Source organism: Bufo bufo, chromosome 2, assembly GCF_905171765.1.
Source record: "Bufo bufo chromosome 2, aBufBuf1.1, whole genome shotgun sequence".
NCBI classification, from domain to species: domain Eukaryota; kingdom Metazoa; phylum Chordata; class Amphibia; order Anura; family Bufonidae; genus Bufo; species Bufo bufo.
In genome coordinates, this window is record NC_053390.1 from 777,578,432 (window position 1) to 777,594,445 (window position 16,014).

The 16,014-nt window shown below is 42.7% G+C and overlaps 1 protein-coding gene across 1 annotated transcript in view; it reads left to right on the forward strand.

Moving 5' to 3' along the window:
• Positions 1-7,962: 7,962 nt before the first annotated feature.
• LOC120991812 overlaps positions 7,963-16,014 on the forward strand; it is a 43,586-nt gene continuing 35,534 nt past the window's right edge. The window contains exons 1-2 of the mRNA XM_040420572.1: positions 7,963-8,026; positions 11,687-12,067. Of these exons, the coding sequence (XP_040276506.1) occupies positions 7,984-8,026; positions 11,687-12,067 (424 nt within the window). The 5' untranslated portion in view covers positions 7,963-7,983. The remainder of the gene's footprint in view (positions 8,027-11,686; positions 12,068-16,014) is intronic.

Consider the following 16,014-nt stretch of genomic DNA (forward strand, 5'->3'; position numbering starts at 1 on the left):
AAAATTTGCACCCAAATTTCCCAAACCATTTTTTTAAGCATCAATTCAGATATAAAGTGATTTTGAGGGGCTTACATAATGGAAACCACCCATAAATGACCCGATTTTAGAAACTCCACCCCTCAAATTATTCAAAACTGATGTTACAAACTTTGTTAACCCTTGAGGTGTTCCACAAGAATTAAAAGAAAATGGAAGTGAAATTTAAAAATTTCACTTTTTTGGTAGATTTTTTTATGTTAATCAATTTTTTTCTTGCAACACAGCAAGGGTTAACAGCAAAATACACCTCAATATATATTACTCTGATTCTGCAGTTTACAGAAATACCCTGCACGTTGTGGTAAACTGCTCTATGGGCATGTGGCAGTGGTCAGAAGGAAAGGAGCGCTATATGGATTTTGGATGCAGATTTTGCTAGAATGGTTTTTAGGCACCATTTTGTATTTGGAGAAACCCTGATGTACCCCTACAGTGGAAACCCTCAAAAAGTGACCCCATTTTGGAAACTACACCCCTTAAAGAATATATAAGGGGGGTACTGAGCACTTTGTCCCCCTAAGCGTTTTACGGAATTTGGAAACACTTGACTGTGAAAATAAAAAGTTTCATTTCTTCCAATAAAATGTTGCTTTAGCCCCAATTTTTTTATTTTCACAAGGGTTAACAAGAGAAAAAGCACCCCATTATTTGTTACCTATTTTATTCTGAATAAGTCAACACTCCATATGTGGTGGTAAACTGCTGTAGGGGCACATGGCACGATTCAAAACAGAAGGAGTGCCATAAGGCTTTTGCAGGGCAGATTTTGATGGATTGATTTACGGGTGCCATTAGTTTTCATTTTTTGAGTGATTGTCTGTCACTACCAGAGCTTTGGGACGTTCTCACAGCTCTGTTTCTCCACCCCTGTGATGATGTCACTACTAGAGCTGGGAGGAGTTCTCACTACTCTGTTTACTTTTGGTTTCTTTCACCACAGCTGTTCTTCATGTGTTTGATTTCCCTCTCCTTATATCACCCCTCCTCCTATGATAGGATGTGGATTATAGTTCTCACTTCAGTTGTGGCTCTTGCTTTGGTTTCTTCACTTGTGGCTATCAGTCCACTGGACCTGTGTTCTGCTGCAGCTAGCACTCCGGATTTTGCCAGCCTGTCCTTGGATCCGTCTTCTCTGCGGCTACAACACCTTCAGCTAAGTCTGCAGACATTGTTGTATTCCTGTTTGTTTTCTGACTGGATCTGAGGTGGCCACGGTTCCCTCCATATACTGAGTAGGGCACTGGTGGCCGTGCCCCTTCCACTATTGTAGGGGTTACAGTGGTCATTAGTCTTAGGCACGTGGGCATGCCTCGTTCCGCCTTTTGGATCCGGGCATGTGCTGTAGCAGAATAGGGAAAGCGTTGAGGGTCGGACAGGGGTCACCCTTTATCCTCCCTAGTTCTGGGTCCAGTCAGTTGCTCTGTACTGTGAATTACTATCGTTGCTCACATACACCCGTGACATTATAATCCACCAAAACCGTCCTTTTTTGACATGGATCCGCTTTCTGACCTGGTTGACCGCATGCAGGGTCTTTCTTTGGAAGTAGCGGATCTCCGTCAATCTATGACCCAGCTTCAAGCATTGGGCCCTGCTCCGGCTCATGGAGTCTGTTGCGAGCCAAAAGTCTCACTTCCGGAGACGTTCTCCGGGGGCAGTGAGAATTTTGTTCGTTTCAGAGAGGCATGCAAACTCCATTTTTGCTTGTGTCCTCACTCTTCTGGTAATCAAGAGCAGAGGGTGAGGATTGTCATCTCCCTGCTCAGGGGTAATGCTCAGACTTGGGCTTTTTCGCTGCCATCAGGGGATCCCTCCCTTCGATCCGTGGGGGATTTTTTGTGGCCCTGGGGCAGATTTATGATGACCCGGATCGTGTTGCTCTGGCCGAATCTAACCTACGTGTTTTATGCCAGAACAAACTGTCTGCGGAGCTTTATTGTTCTGAATTTCGGAGATGGGCAGCTGATTCGGGTTGGAATGATGCTGCACTCCGGAGTCAGTTCTGTCATGGTCTCTCGGAGAGATTAAAAGATGCGTTTGCTTTCCATAAGAGACCAACGTCCTTAGAGTCTGCCATGTCATTGGCGGTACGCCTTGACAGGCGTCTAAGAGAAAGAAACGAGACCTCTCTGTCCAGCCATTGTCAGTCTAGGGGCAGTGGTGCGGACTCATTCAGTGTGCAGGGGCCTCATCCTGTCTCGCTCCCCTCTGAGGAGGAGCCCATGCAGCTAGCTCGACTTGCCCCTGATAAAAGAGGATTTAGTCCTCAGAGTATGGTCTGTTTTTGTTGTGGGGGCATAGGTCATTTGGCAAATGTTTGTCCGTCTAGGAGATTCTTGAACCGTACTAAGAGCGATAATAAGAGAAAAATCTCAAAAGGTAGATCATCAAGTTCTGCTTCATCTGCTACTTTGGGCAAAGTTGATGTAGGATTTGATGCTTTTCCTCTGACCTGCAGTTCCCGTTTTCTCCTGTCTGCCAGGGTGGCACTAGAGAGCAAAGTCATTTCTTGTGAGATTTTTGTCGATAGTGGAGCGGCCGTCAATCTTATTGACACTCAATTTGTAGCCATGCATGGTTTTCAGGTTTGCACATTAGATAAAGATATACCTGTTTTTGCTATTGACTCTGCTCCACTCTCACAGAGATCTCTGAAGGGCATTGTTCACAATATCCGGCTAGCTGTAGGCACTCATGTGGAGGATATATCTTGTTTTGTCCTTAACGGATTGCCGTCTCCTCTAGTTTTGGGGTTACCCTGGCTCACTAGACATAACCCCACTATTGATTGGCAAGGAAGGCAAATAAATGAGTGGAGTGATTTTTGTAGAGAGAATTGTCTCACAGCGACTTTTGCAGAGGTGTCTACTAAAACGGTGCCATCATTTCTCTCTGATTTCTCGGACGTGTTTTCCGAGAGCGGTGTTCAGGAGCTACCTCCTCACCGGGAGTTTGACTGTCCCATTAACCTCATTCCCGGCGCCAAGCTGCCAAAAGCACGCCTCTACAATCTCTCACAACCGGAAAGAATCGCAATGCGAACTTACATCTCCGAGAGTCTCGAAAAGGGGCATATTCGTCCCTCAAAGTCACCTGTGGCCGCGGGTTTTTTTTTTGTTAAAAAGAAAGATGGCTCTCTGAGACCTTGCCTAGATTTTAGGGAGCTGAACCGTATCACGATTCGCGATCCCTATCCCCTTCCTCTGATCCCGGACCTCTTCAATCAAATTGTTGGGGCCAAGGTGTTTTCCAAATTGGATTTGAGAGGCGCGTACAACCTGGTCAGGGTCAGAGAGGGGGATGAATGGAAAACGGCCTTTAATACCCCTGACGGGCATTTCGAGAATCTCGTTATGCCTTTCGGCCTGATGAATGCTCCGGCCGTCTTTCAGCATTTTGTTAATAGTATTTTCTATCATTTAATGGGGAAATTCGTATTGGTATATCTTGATGATATTTTGATTTTTTCCCCTGATGTTCAGACCCATCAGGATCATCTTTTTCAGGTTCTGCAGATTCTGCGGGAAAATAAATTGTACGCCAAGCTGGAGAAATGTCTTTTTATGGTATCGGAGATTCAATTTCTGGGTTTTCTCCTCTCTGCTTCTGGTTTTCGCATGGATCCCGAGAAGGTCCGTGCTGTACTTGAGTGGGAGCTTCCTGAGAATCAGAAGGCATTGATGCGCTTTCTGGGTTTTGCGAACTATTACAGAAAGTTCATTTTGAATTATTCCTCTGTTGTCAAACCCCTCACTGACATGACAAAAAAGGGGGCGGATTTTTCCTCTTGGTCGGAGGAGGCGCTTGCAGCCTTTTCTAAGATTAAAGAGAATTTTGCGTCTGCTCCCGTCTTGGTGCATCCCGATGTTTCCTTACCTTTTATTGTTGAGGTGGATGCTTCCGAGGTGGGTGTGGGTGCGGTTTTGTCCCAGGGCCCTTCCCCTGCCAAGTGGCGACCCTGTGCCTTTTTCTCTAAAAAACTCTCCCCGGCAGAGAGAAACTATGATGTGGGAGATAGGGAGTTGTTGGCCATCAAGTTGGCTTTCGAGGAATGGCGCCATTGGTTGGAGGGGGCCAGGCACCCTATCACCGTTTTTACCGACCATAAGAATCTGGCATACTTGGAGTCGGCCAGGCGTATGAATCCGAGACAGGCCAGATGGTCTCTGTTCTTCTCCAGATTCAATTTTGTTGTTACATTCCGACCTGGGATAAAAAATGTGAAGGCTGATGCTCTCTCTCGCTGTTTTCCGGGAGGAGGAAACTCCGAGGACCCGGGTCCCATTTTGGCGGAGGGGGTAGTTGTTTCTGCTCTATATTCCGATTTGGAGGCCGAGGTCCAGGCTGCCCAGACTGAGACACCTGCCCGTTGTCCTTCTGGGAAGTTGTTCGTGCCTCCTGAGCTACGTCACAAACTCTTTAAGGAGCATCATGATACGGTTCTTGCTGGTCACCCCGGGAGTAGAGCCACGGTGGATCTCATTGCTCGGAGATTTTGGTGGCCGGCTCTTCGTAAGTCGGTGGAGGGTTTTGTGGCTGCTTGTGAGACGTGCGCTCGCGCTAAGGTCCCTCGTTCACGGCCTTCAGGTTCCCTTCTCCCGTTACCCATTCCTTCCCGTCCTTGGACACACCTGTCCATGGACTTTATCACGGATCTTCCTCGTTCCTCGGGGAAGTCGTGATCCTGGTGGTGGTGGACCGTTTTAGCAAGATGGCTCATTTCGTACCTTTCCCTGGTTTACCCAATGCTAAAACGTTGGCGCAAGCTTTTGTCGACCATATTGTTAAATTGCACGGCATTCCCTCTGATATTGTTTCCGATAGAGGCACGCAGTTTGTGTCCAGGTTCTGGAAGGCTTTCTGTTCTCGCCTGGGGGTTCGGCTGTCCTTCTCTTCTGCTTTTCATCCGCAGTCGAATGGTCAGACTGAGCGCCTCAATCAGAATCTGGAGACATATTTGCGCTGTTTTGTTTCAGAGAACCAGGAGGATTGGTGTTCATTTCTCCCTCTTGCTGAGTTTGCTCTGAACAACCGTCGTCAGGAATCTTCTGATAAGTCACCATTCTTTGGTGCATATGGGTTCCATCCGCAGTTTGGTACATTCTCGGGAGGGGCTCTTTCTGGTTTACCTGAGGAGGAGAGATTTTCCTCGTCTTTGTCTACCATTTGGCAAAAGATTCAGAGTAATCTTAAAAAGATGAGTGAGAGGTATAAGCGTGTGGCTGATAAGAGACGTGTGCCTGGTCCGGACCTGAATGTGGGTGATCTGGTGTGGTTGTCTACTAGAAACATTAAGTTGAAGGTTCCCTCCTGGAAATTGGGTCCCAAGTTTATTGGGCCTTATAAAATCTTGTCAGTCATCAATCCTGTTGCCTTCCGTCTTGATCTTCCACGGGTTTGGAAGATACATAATGTATTTCACAGATCTCTCTTAAAACCATATGTCCAGCCCACGGTACCCTCCTCTTTGCCTCCTCCTCCGATTTTGGTTGATGGCAATCTGGAGTTTGAGGTTTCCAGAATTGTGGACTCTCGCATGGTCCGCGGTTCTCTTCAGTACCTCGTTCATTGGAAGGGTTATGGTCCTGAAGAGAGGATGTGGGTTCCGGTGTCGGACATTAAAGCCACTCGCCTCATCAGGGCATTTCATAGGGCTCATCCTGAGAAGGTGGGTCCTGGGTGTCCGGAGTCCACCCGTAGAGGGGGGGGGTACTGTCACTACCAGAGCTTTGGGACGTTCTCACAGCTCTGTTTCTCCACCCCTGTGATGATGTCACTACTAGAGCTGGGAGGAGTTCTCACTACTCTGTTTACTTTTGGTTTCTTTCACCACAGCTGTTCTTCATGTGTTTGATTTCCCTCTCCTTATATCACCCCTCCTCCTATGATAGGATGTGGATTATAGTTCTCACTTCAGTTGTGGCTCTTGCTTTGGTTTCTTCACTTGTGGCTATCAGTCCACTGGACCTGTGTTCTGCTGCAGCTAGCACTCCGGATTTTGCCAGCCTGTCCTTGGATCCGTCTTCTCTGCGGCTACAACACCTTCAGCTAAGTCTGCAGACATTGTTGTATTCCTGTTTGTTTTCTGACTGGATCTGAGGTGGCCACGGTTCCCTCCATATACTGAGTAGGGCACTGGTGGCCGTGCCCCTTCCACTATTGTAGGGGTTACAGTGGTCATTAGTCTTAGGCACGTGGGCAGGCCTCGTTCCGCCTTTTGGATCCGGGCATGTGCTGTAGCAGAATAGGGAAAGCGTTGAGGGTCGGACAGGGGTCACCCTTTATCCTCCCTAGTTCTGGGTCCAGTCAGTTGCTCTGTACTGTGAATTACTATCGTTGCTCACATACACCCGTGACATTGTCTTATGTGTGGGCTAATTTTTTGCAAGATGAGGTGACATTTTCATTGGTACCATTTTGGGGTACATAAGACTTTTTGATCGCTTGGTATTTGTGAGGCAAGGTGACAAAAAATGGCTGTTTTGGCATATTTTTTATTTTTTCATTTTTTACAGCATTCACCTGAGAGGGCATATAATGTGATATTATTATAGAGCAGGTTGTTACAGACGTGGCAATACCCAATGAGTCTTTTATTTTTGTTAAGTTTTACACAGTGAAAGCCTTTTTGAACAGAATAAAATCTTGTTTTTGTGTTGCCATTTTCTGGGAGCCATTTTTTTTGTATTTTTTGAGCGATTGTCTTAGGTGGGAGCTCTTTTTTTGTGGGATGAGATGACGGTTTGATTGGTACCATTTCGGGGTACATAAGACTTTTTAATCACTTTTTGTGACAAATGCCTGTTTTGGCATAGTTTTTTTTTCTTTTTACGGCGTTCACCTGAAAAGGTGGATCATATGATAATTTTATAGAGCCGGTCAATACGGATGCGGCGATACCTAATATGTTTTTTTTTCTTTTTTTTTCTTTTTTTTCCTATTTTTTACAATTCTTTTTTTACTTTATTTTGGGAAACTTAACTTTTTTTTTCCCTTTATTTTTTGTCCCACTCTAGGACAATGCATTACAATATTGTAATGCATTGGCTGTAAGTGTATTACTTACTGTAATACACTTACAGCTTCCTGCCTGTGAGATCCAGGGGGCTGGATCTCACAGGCTGTCATGGAAGGCAGCCACGATGCCTAAGGAAGTCATTGGGCTGCTGTCCAAGCCATCGGGTCCCCGTCACAGCAGCGCGGGGACCCGATGGGTGCTCCCTCTCCACACATAGCACATGCTGCGATCAGCGCTGACCGCGGCACATCTAGGGTTAATGCGCCAGCATCGGCTATCAGTCACTGCCGGACCCCTGCAGCTGATCAGGCGGGCGCAGCTCATGCACCCACCCGATCAGCGCGTCGTAGTACTACGGCGCTGGTATTTAAGTCACAGTAGCCAGCGCCGTACATGTACGGCGCTGGTACTGAACGGGTTAAAAAAATAAAGGTTTCACAAAAACATATACGTTTTTTTTTTTTTTTAAATGGACACAAAGGTATTGAATTGTATGTACATCTGTCAAATGCATGCGGTTAAAAAAAAGGGTAGATAACTACAAAATTGCATACGTTTGTGTACATTTTTTTTACTTTATGTCCAAACGTATCCATTTGATGTACTGTACAACATGGGGCTCACATGTTTGTTTGTTTTTTTTGCAGGAACCCAATCGTCTGTTCATTAGTGCCCTTTATTCTTGACTTTGATACATTGGAGCAAAACATTCTGCCCAGTAATAGCATTTTCATATACAGTATGAACCTGTCTAGAAATGTATTATAGCACAAAATATAAACTCTACTTGTACAAAGATATGTAAAGTCAAAAGAAGGAAAAAAAAGGTTATGTATGACACCAGGAAGGAGGTGGTTACATGGGTTGATCAGAGCTGCATCTACCTCTGCATAGAGAAGACTGGAAGGTGAAGGCATCTCACCATGGTCATCCAGCTCTACGCTACTATCTATCTGTTTCTCCAAAGTAAGTGTTTTCTCTTGTGTTTCTTCATTGTTCTTGAGGTTAATCTATCATGACAGGAAGTGATTCTGCATATTTAATCCAAATTTAGTTAGGATTGTCAGCCTGATGGAGTTTACAGATTTAGGCCTCTTGCACACGAACGTTGTGCATCCGTTCCATGCATTGGGGACCGCAATTTGCCGTCTCCGTTGCACGGGCAACTTGAATGGGACCGTGATCCGTCCGCACCGCAAAAAAATAGAACAAGTTTTATATTTTAATAGTACAGGTGTTTTCGACACCTATAATGTTTTTTTTTAATTGTTTATTTTTATTTAAATTTTAGGGAAAGGGGGTGATTTGAACATATATATAATTCTCTAATAAACTCTTTTACTTTTTTAAGTCACCTTAAAATTAGCAAAATCATTAGATTGCCAATTGTGTCCTGTGATGGATATTTGTCCATCACAGAGCACAGCATTCAGTATATTAAATGCAGTGCTGCCACCTGCAGGCCTGTATTGGAATATACCAGTGATCGACATGGGAGCTCAGGCAGGCTCTGGGCTAACAGAGGAACATAACAGCTTCCCCAATATCAGCCAGGCAGCCTGTAACATGCGCGTGAGCACTCAGCTCAGATGCTGTGGTCACATTTGACCATGGCATCTGAAGGGTTAAATGTCAATGACATTACCCCCGAGCCTCTGCTGTTTGAAACAGCAGAAACCCAGCAGCTTTTTCCTATAGTGTGCAAGCACGACCACCACTGCTGGATTGCAGGGTCATCTGTAACCATGGAAACGAGCAGTGTGTAATGTGATGGAAAAATAAATCCAACCAGCAAAGGAGGCAATATGGACAATCACAATACATTAGTAAGTGCCTTGTATTAACTTTCTCTACATGTTTAATGCCATTTGCAGAAGTGAGACAAACCCTCTAATGTGACCTCAATTAGATGACTGCCTACACTATTTACCGAAAAGGAAGCTCACTTTCTTCAGCTTACATGCTATGTCATATATTAATTGAAATGATAATCTAGTTTTATACAAGTAATGTTTAAGGGGTTTGTCAGGGACATTTTATTTATTCAGCCCACTTATTAAGACTTTTGTATTACTTATTACAATGACCCCCTGGAACAGAGCGCCGCTGCATATAAGCATTGCTTCTGAGCTCCCCCTCCCAGTCTGTGTAATGTACGGATTCCTTGAACTTCTAACAGATAATAGTTTGGTCATTTAGCATATAATAGAGCAAACCACAATTTTATTTCCCCAATAGATTCCCTTTGTATCCATGACAAAGAACTTTCAGAAGCCCCTGTGCAAAATGAAAGTCATGTACATAATTCTATGGGTGCTGTAACAACAGGCATCCATAATACAGTAGTGTAAAACATTCCTTTTATGTATGAAATAGTTTAAATGGTCACTGTATTTATATCAAATTTTGCATAAATCACTAGTACTGGTGAATAAGAAACTTTGTAGTATATCTTATCAGAGAAAAATGCTTCTTTCTCCATCCAGCAGCTCCCTCCTCCCTCCACTCTCCATAGACATCTATGGGCAGCTGTAACCTCATCCTCTGATAAGATATATTACAAAAGTTTCTTACATTCACCTGTACTTTTGATTCATTCAAAGTTTTCTGAAAGTAATTCACCACCAAAGCTGTACAAAAGCCAAATTTATAGAGATTACAATGAAAGCCTCAGGCACATGACTGCATTACATATCATGTGGTATGGAGCTGTAATAAAGTGACCATAGACTGCTATGGGTTCATATAGTACCTTGTACTTTAAATGGAATCTGTGAGAAATCTTTGCGGCTCAATTTCATGCCTTAATATGAAGGTAAACCCATGTTTTTAGAGGAGAATGTGCTGCCTTACCAACTACCAGGGCTTATTGGTCGTACCTTGGAACTGTAGGTGGTCTGTGTGCCACCCTCCGGAGTCCATGTACACAGCATTGCCATATGTGTGGGTTCCCGCTCTACTGGTATTGGTTCTTCATATGCTTTAAAGACAAATAACGAAACAAAAACTTTCCAGATAGTAAGGACTAGCATTGCCTACCAACACTGTATTGTAAAGCATAAGGAAAGAAAAAACTGGATTAAAGGGGGTTTCTCATAAAGACAACTAGAGATGGACGAAGTATAAAAAATTTTGATTCTGCTGCTTCACCGAATTTTACAAAATAATTTGCTTTGTGACAAATTACTTCATCACAAAGCGCATTTGTTTGTAAGTAGTAGGTGCAATGACAGGAAGCAGTGATTGCGCCGCTCCCCATCATTGTACCCTTTAGATGCCGCGTTCATCGCTGATCACGGCATCTGATAGCAATAATACAGTGTAAAATAAAAATAATAATAATTAAATCATACTTACTTAATCTATTTGTTAGCGATGGTCTGTCCGCCGCCATCTTGATTGAAGATCGAGCTCGAAAGCTTGCGCTGCCCGTGGTGACGTCAAGATGGTGGCGGCCGGCCTGTTGCGAGCAAATGGATGAGGTAAGTATGATTTTTTTTGTTTTTTACTGCCATTCAGGGAAAAATTCATTCGCTACCACGAAGCACGAGGAAATTCGACTTTGAGGCAAATCGTGGACTTTAATTCGCGCAACACTAAAGTCAACCCCTGTGTCCTTTTATTTAGGGCATATTATGAGCCAAAATGGAAAGCTGTTATATGAGGGCATCTCCTGTTCTGGCAAACTCAAGCTGTCTTTATATTACGTGGATGTTTGTTCATCTGAATGGCAGCCATGTAATGCTACAAATACATACATGACCAAAATCAACTGTTTGCTAGGGTTCCAGTATTGGTACCCCCAGTGATTAGTTGATCACGGCAGTCGACAAAAAGTTTAGTGGGGGTCCCTATTCCACCTCTAGTGCTCCTTGTGACTCTCTTTATCCCAGCCACATATAGGACATGTGAAACATAGAAACATAGATGATTGGAGAGAAAAAAATATCACCTTGTCCATCTAGTCTGCCCTTATATTATTTCCTCTTTATCTTAGGATAGACATGTGTTTATCACAATCATGTAGATTTCCCAACCACATCTGCTGGAAGTTTGTTCCACACGTCAACCACTTTTTCGGTGAAATAATATTTTCTGACATTGCTCCTAAACTTACCTCCAACTAATTTCAGATTGTGCCTCCTTTTTCTTAGCTTCTTATTGAGAACACTTCCCTCCTGAATCTTTTTTTAAACCTTTAACATATTTAAAGGATTTGATCATTTCGCCCCTTTCCCTTCCTTCCTCGAGGCTGTGGGAGTTATGGAGTTAGGAACTTATATGCTAGGTAGGCCATCAGGGGACTCCTATTTCCTGAAAGGTGGGGATCCACACTTCCTATAAATAGTGACTGTCAAAGTATAAGAAGAAAATGCTGGGGTCCATAGAAACTTTAAAAAGTTCTTTGACACTACAACTTCCACTATTCCCTGGAAATGAATATGACAGGAGTTATAGCTGAAAAAACTTTCATGGGAAGTGAGCGTAGGTGGTGGGGGTTCCTAAGCTGGTAATAGCCAGCACATGTTTCTTGGACTCTGCTTATTAAGACCTCTGCTGTACTTAAATTTATGAGCTGATACTTGCCCTAAACTAACATTTCTTCATTACTTGCTAATTACACAGGTATGGCCCTAGGGGAGATATGTATCACACAAGATCCAGCTTTAAATGTGTCTTATTTGGATATTGCAAGAATAAGCTGCCACTGGAACAGTGATAAGGGTCAACAGTTCAGAGTCGTATGGAGGAAGCATATTTCAAGTCCTGGAGAAGAGAATGGGACCGAGTTATGTTCTGTTTTGAGGACTGAGAACAGCAGCAATTCAGAAGTAAGAAGTAAGATAACTTGCAATGCGACCAATAATTCTTCACTCCTGACCATACATGGGGTCACCAAGGATGATGGTGGGAAGTATGTCTGTGAGGTTACTAGAGAAATACCAACACTGAAGAAAGGAAGAGGGGACGGGACACAATTATATGTCCAGGATGATATTAGAGCTGGTAAGTAGATATAATTGTACATTATTAATAGGGACCTGTCACCTAGATAAGTGTGGTTTGAAACGCGTAATCATCTTTTCCTATGTGCTCCTGCTTTTTAGACATGTTGGAATACAGTTTTTTCATTTTAATACTTTGTTGGCAAGTACAGGATATCATTGTTTATCTCTAAAGTTGCTCTGATGGGACTACGCCTATAATGGTGTACTCCCATGTCAGACATTTATGGCATATCCACAGGTGTGGGTCCTCTGAAACAATTGCCTATGACCCCTGTTTAGATGTCATCTATCTGGAAACAAAAAAAATGAACAGTTTTTTAATACTAGAAAACTTGTTTAAAATCCTATTCTTAAACAGATGCTGGAATTGCAGCCCATCTTTGTACACCTTTTTATAGTGCTCACTCAGAGGCATTAGGCTACGGTGCCATGTTTTTACTCTTCTCGATAATAAGTCTTACATGGGTGTCCCGTACTGGGAATGTGCTGGTGCTTGGGTATCTAATGATAATGAAAGCTTGTGTCCAGGTCTAATGGCTGAAATCAATAGAGATCATAGCATCAAAGGAGTTTAACTAAGAGAAAGGACTACCTCTACGGGGCATAGCTATAGGGGGTGCAGAGGTAGCAGTGCCGCATAGGAAAACACTGGTATTATAGAAAGTGCATGCAGGTCAAGTTACACCTCTGGCTGGAGGGAAGGGGTTAGGTCATGAATTTGGACTGAGTGGATTGCCATTTCAGTTTTTGCCTCAGGCAGCATGAAGGCTATATACTTCCCTGCCCCTGGCCAAAAAGCACTGAGAGAAGGGGAGGCCCAAGCTAAACTCTTGCACCATGGCCCATGAGCCTTTAGCTATGCTACTGTCCCTCTATTACCCCATTAGCGTCCCTGCAAAGCAGTTGATGGATACTGATGGTTTTTAATGGCAGAAGGAAACTGACTGTGAGGGGCTCCCTCTGTCACCCAATCCTGGTTCATGATTGTGGGGTGCTGATGCTTGCCACAGCAGCCATGGGCCTAGAAATGGACATAGGATTGCCATCTTAGTACACTTGTTAGGGTGTATTAGAATGCCTGTCAGAATTATGCTGCCAGGCATAATACAGTGCAATACAAAATTACTGCAGTGTATTATATGAGCGATCAAGTGATAACGTCTCCTTGTTGGACTAAAAAACAAAAAGTAAAAATACATTTAATACATTGTTTAAAAAAAATTAAAATCTAAAAAACAAAAATTGCAAGAAATATTTTCCCTCATGTAAAAAAAAAAAAAAAACACAAAATTGGCACAATCACATATTTTTTTGCTTATTGCACCTGAAAAAAAGGAATAATAAGCGATCAAAAAGTTTCATGTACCTCAACATGGTACCAACGAAAACTACAAGCTAATCCTGCCCAAAGCAAGCCCTCACAAAGCTCATTCGATGCAAAAATAAAAATGCTATAGGTTTTCAATGTTGCAACATAAAAAAAAAAATACAGCTTGTCTTGCAAAAATAAGCCTTCACACAGCCTCGTTAAAAGCAAGATAATGATGTATAGCAAAAATAGCATGGTACCATGTTACCAAGAAAGGTCTATGTGATGTTAAATACTGTGCGTCTCACAGTCATTCATTTGTATAAGCCTGAAGAAGGAACCCCTGTGCTCTGAAAGCTTGCTAACATAGGGGGACATTTATTAAGACCAGAGTTTTCAACGCTGGTCTTAAGTCCCTCTGTGCTGCTGGAGGCGCGGGCCTGTGCATAAGTTTGTCGATTCTTCCTGCAGGCCATTCAACTTTACACCAGCATCCTCGCTGGTGTAGATTTAAGCCATATTCCACGACAAAAACTGGCGTGGAAAATGATAAATGACCCTGGCCTGCCTGCCTGCCCGCCCATACCACACCCCCTTTTCTCACCACTTCACCAAAGTGGTGTGAACAGGGAAAAGTCGCAGATTTTGCTGCAATATAGCCTGCGACAAAATCTGCGACTTATATACTCCACTATTGTGGCAGACATATGTTAATAAATGTCCCCCAAAATTTTTCTGGTTAGCCAATAGAAGTATCACTGCCATAATACTTTTGTCTGCAGAATAGAATGTCTTTTAAACGGCACAGTGAATGCCGTAAAAATATATTTTAAAAAAACTATTATGGAATTGCTGTTTTTCACTCTTCCAAACAGTCAATGAGTTAAAAATACAGAAAATGGTACAAGTGAAAAATTTAACTCACCCCACAAAAAACAGGCTGCTATGCCAACAGAAAAAATGAAAAGGTTGTGGCTCTCAGAACATAGCATTACAAATATAAATATTTAAAATCAGTATTTATTGGGAAAAAGTAGCAAAAACATACAAAAATGGTAAAAATTTTGCATTACCATAATCGCATCAACCTGCAGAATAAATATCTCAAATTTACAGTGTGGTTGACACCATTGCAATTGAAGAAATGCCATTGTTTTCCATTCTCTTCCAGATAGAGTACATTTTCTTTCAATCCATTATTTGTAACCTCAAAATGGTGCCATTGAAAAATACAACTTGTCCTACAAATAAACAAGCGCTCATGTGGTCATGTTGATGGCTGGATGAACAAATAAAAAATTGCAGTGTAATAAAGATCAAAACTGGCTGCGGCAAAAAGTGGTTGAAAAAAAATGTTTTCTATTGAAAATTCTTTATTATAAAGAATAAAAAAAGACTACACATAATTAGTATTTCCACATATGTATTGATCCAAATTATAAAATTATATTAATTATCCCACAAGGTACATCTCACCTGTCTACATTGTGGATGCCCTTGGTGGATTCTACCCACATCAGTCTCTTTAGGCTATGGTTACACAGCGACACAGTCACAAGAAATCCAATATGGCTGAATTTCTCACGACTGTCGCGGTGATCCCATTTATTTATATGAGATCATCTCTACTCAGCTATCCTGGCTGCGACAGCTGTCGCGTGATCAGTGTCACCATGTAGCTCTGACCTTATCCCTCTCTGCTTTCCAGAAATCTCGTCAGTGTGCAATAAACTCTCCTCTATTCAGGATTTACTCCTTTTTAACTTTCTAATTCTGCTGGCTCACAGAAACATGGCTTTAACAGTCCGACACCACTTCCCATGCTTCTTTAAGGGTGGGTTCACACTAGTGTTATGGAGTCCGTTATGGATTTCCGTTATAACGGAACATAACGGAATCCATAAGACGGAAGGACGGATCCGTTTTGCTGCCCATAGACTTGCATTATGACGGAATGCAAAACGGACGCCTTTAAAAGGCATTCCGTTTGCTCGCCGTCCTAATAGAAGTCTATTGGAATCAAAACGGATCCGTCTGGTTCCCGTTATGCAAGACGGAAAACAAAGTCCTGTCAACAGGACTTTGTTTTCCGTCTTGCATAACAGGACCCAGACGGATCCGTTATGTTTTTCCATAGACTTCTATTAGGACGGAGCAAAACGGAATGCCTCTTAAAGGCTTCCGTTTTGCATTCTATCCTATGGATTCCGTTATGTTCCGTTATAACCCTGTTATAATGGAAAGCCATAACAGACTCCATAACGCTAGTGTGAACCAACCCTAACTCATGGTAGTTCACACTTTTTTCTCATTCACATTCCTCTCTTTTGCGGTCCACATTCTCAGACTTCCTGGGCTTACCCTGACAGTTTCTTGATCACTATTCTGCCTGTGTTCCTCATTTCCTATCTTGTGGCATGCCAACTCTCTTTTTTTTTTTTATTATTGCATTGTACTCATTTGAGCTAAAAATCTATTTTTTTTCAATTGGTCTTTGGTAAACCCCACAATTATCTCTGAACTCCTGACAGATCATAAACACTCATCATAGCTCAATTTATATCACACTGATAAGAATATGGCTTAAATATGTGTTTATGAGCTGTCAGGACTTCAGAGATTAGGACTATACATTT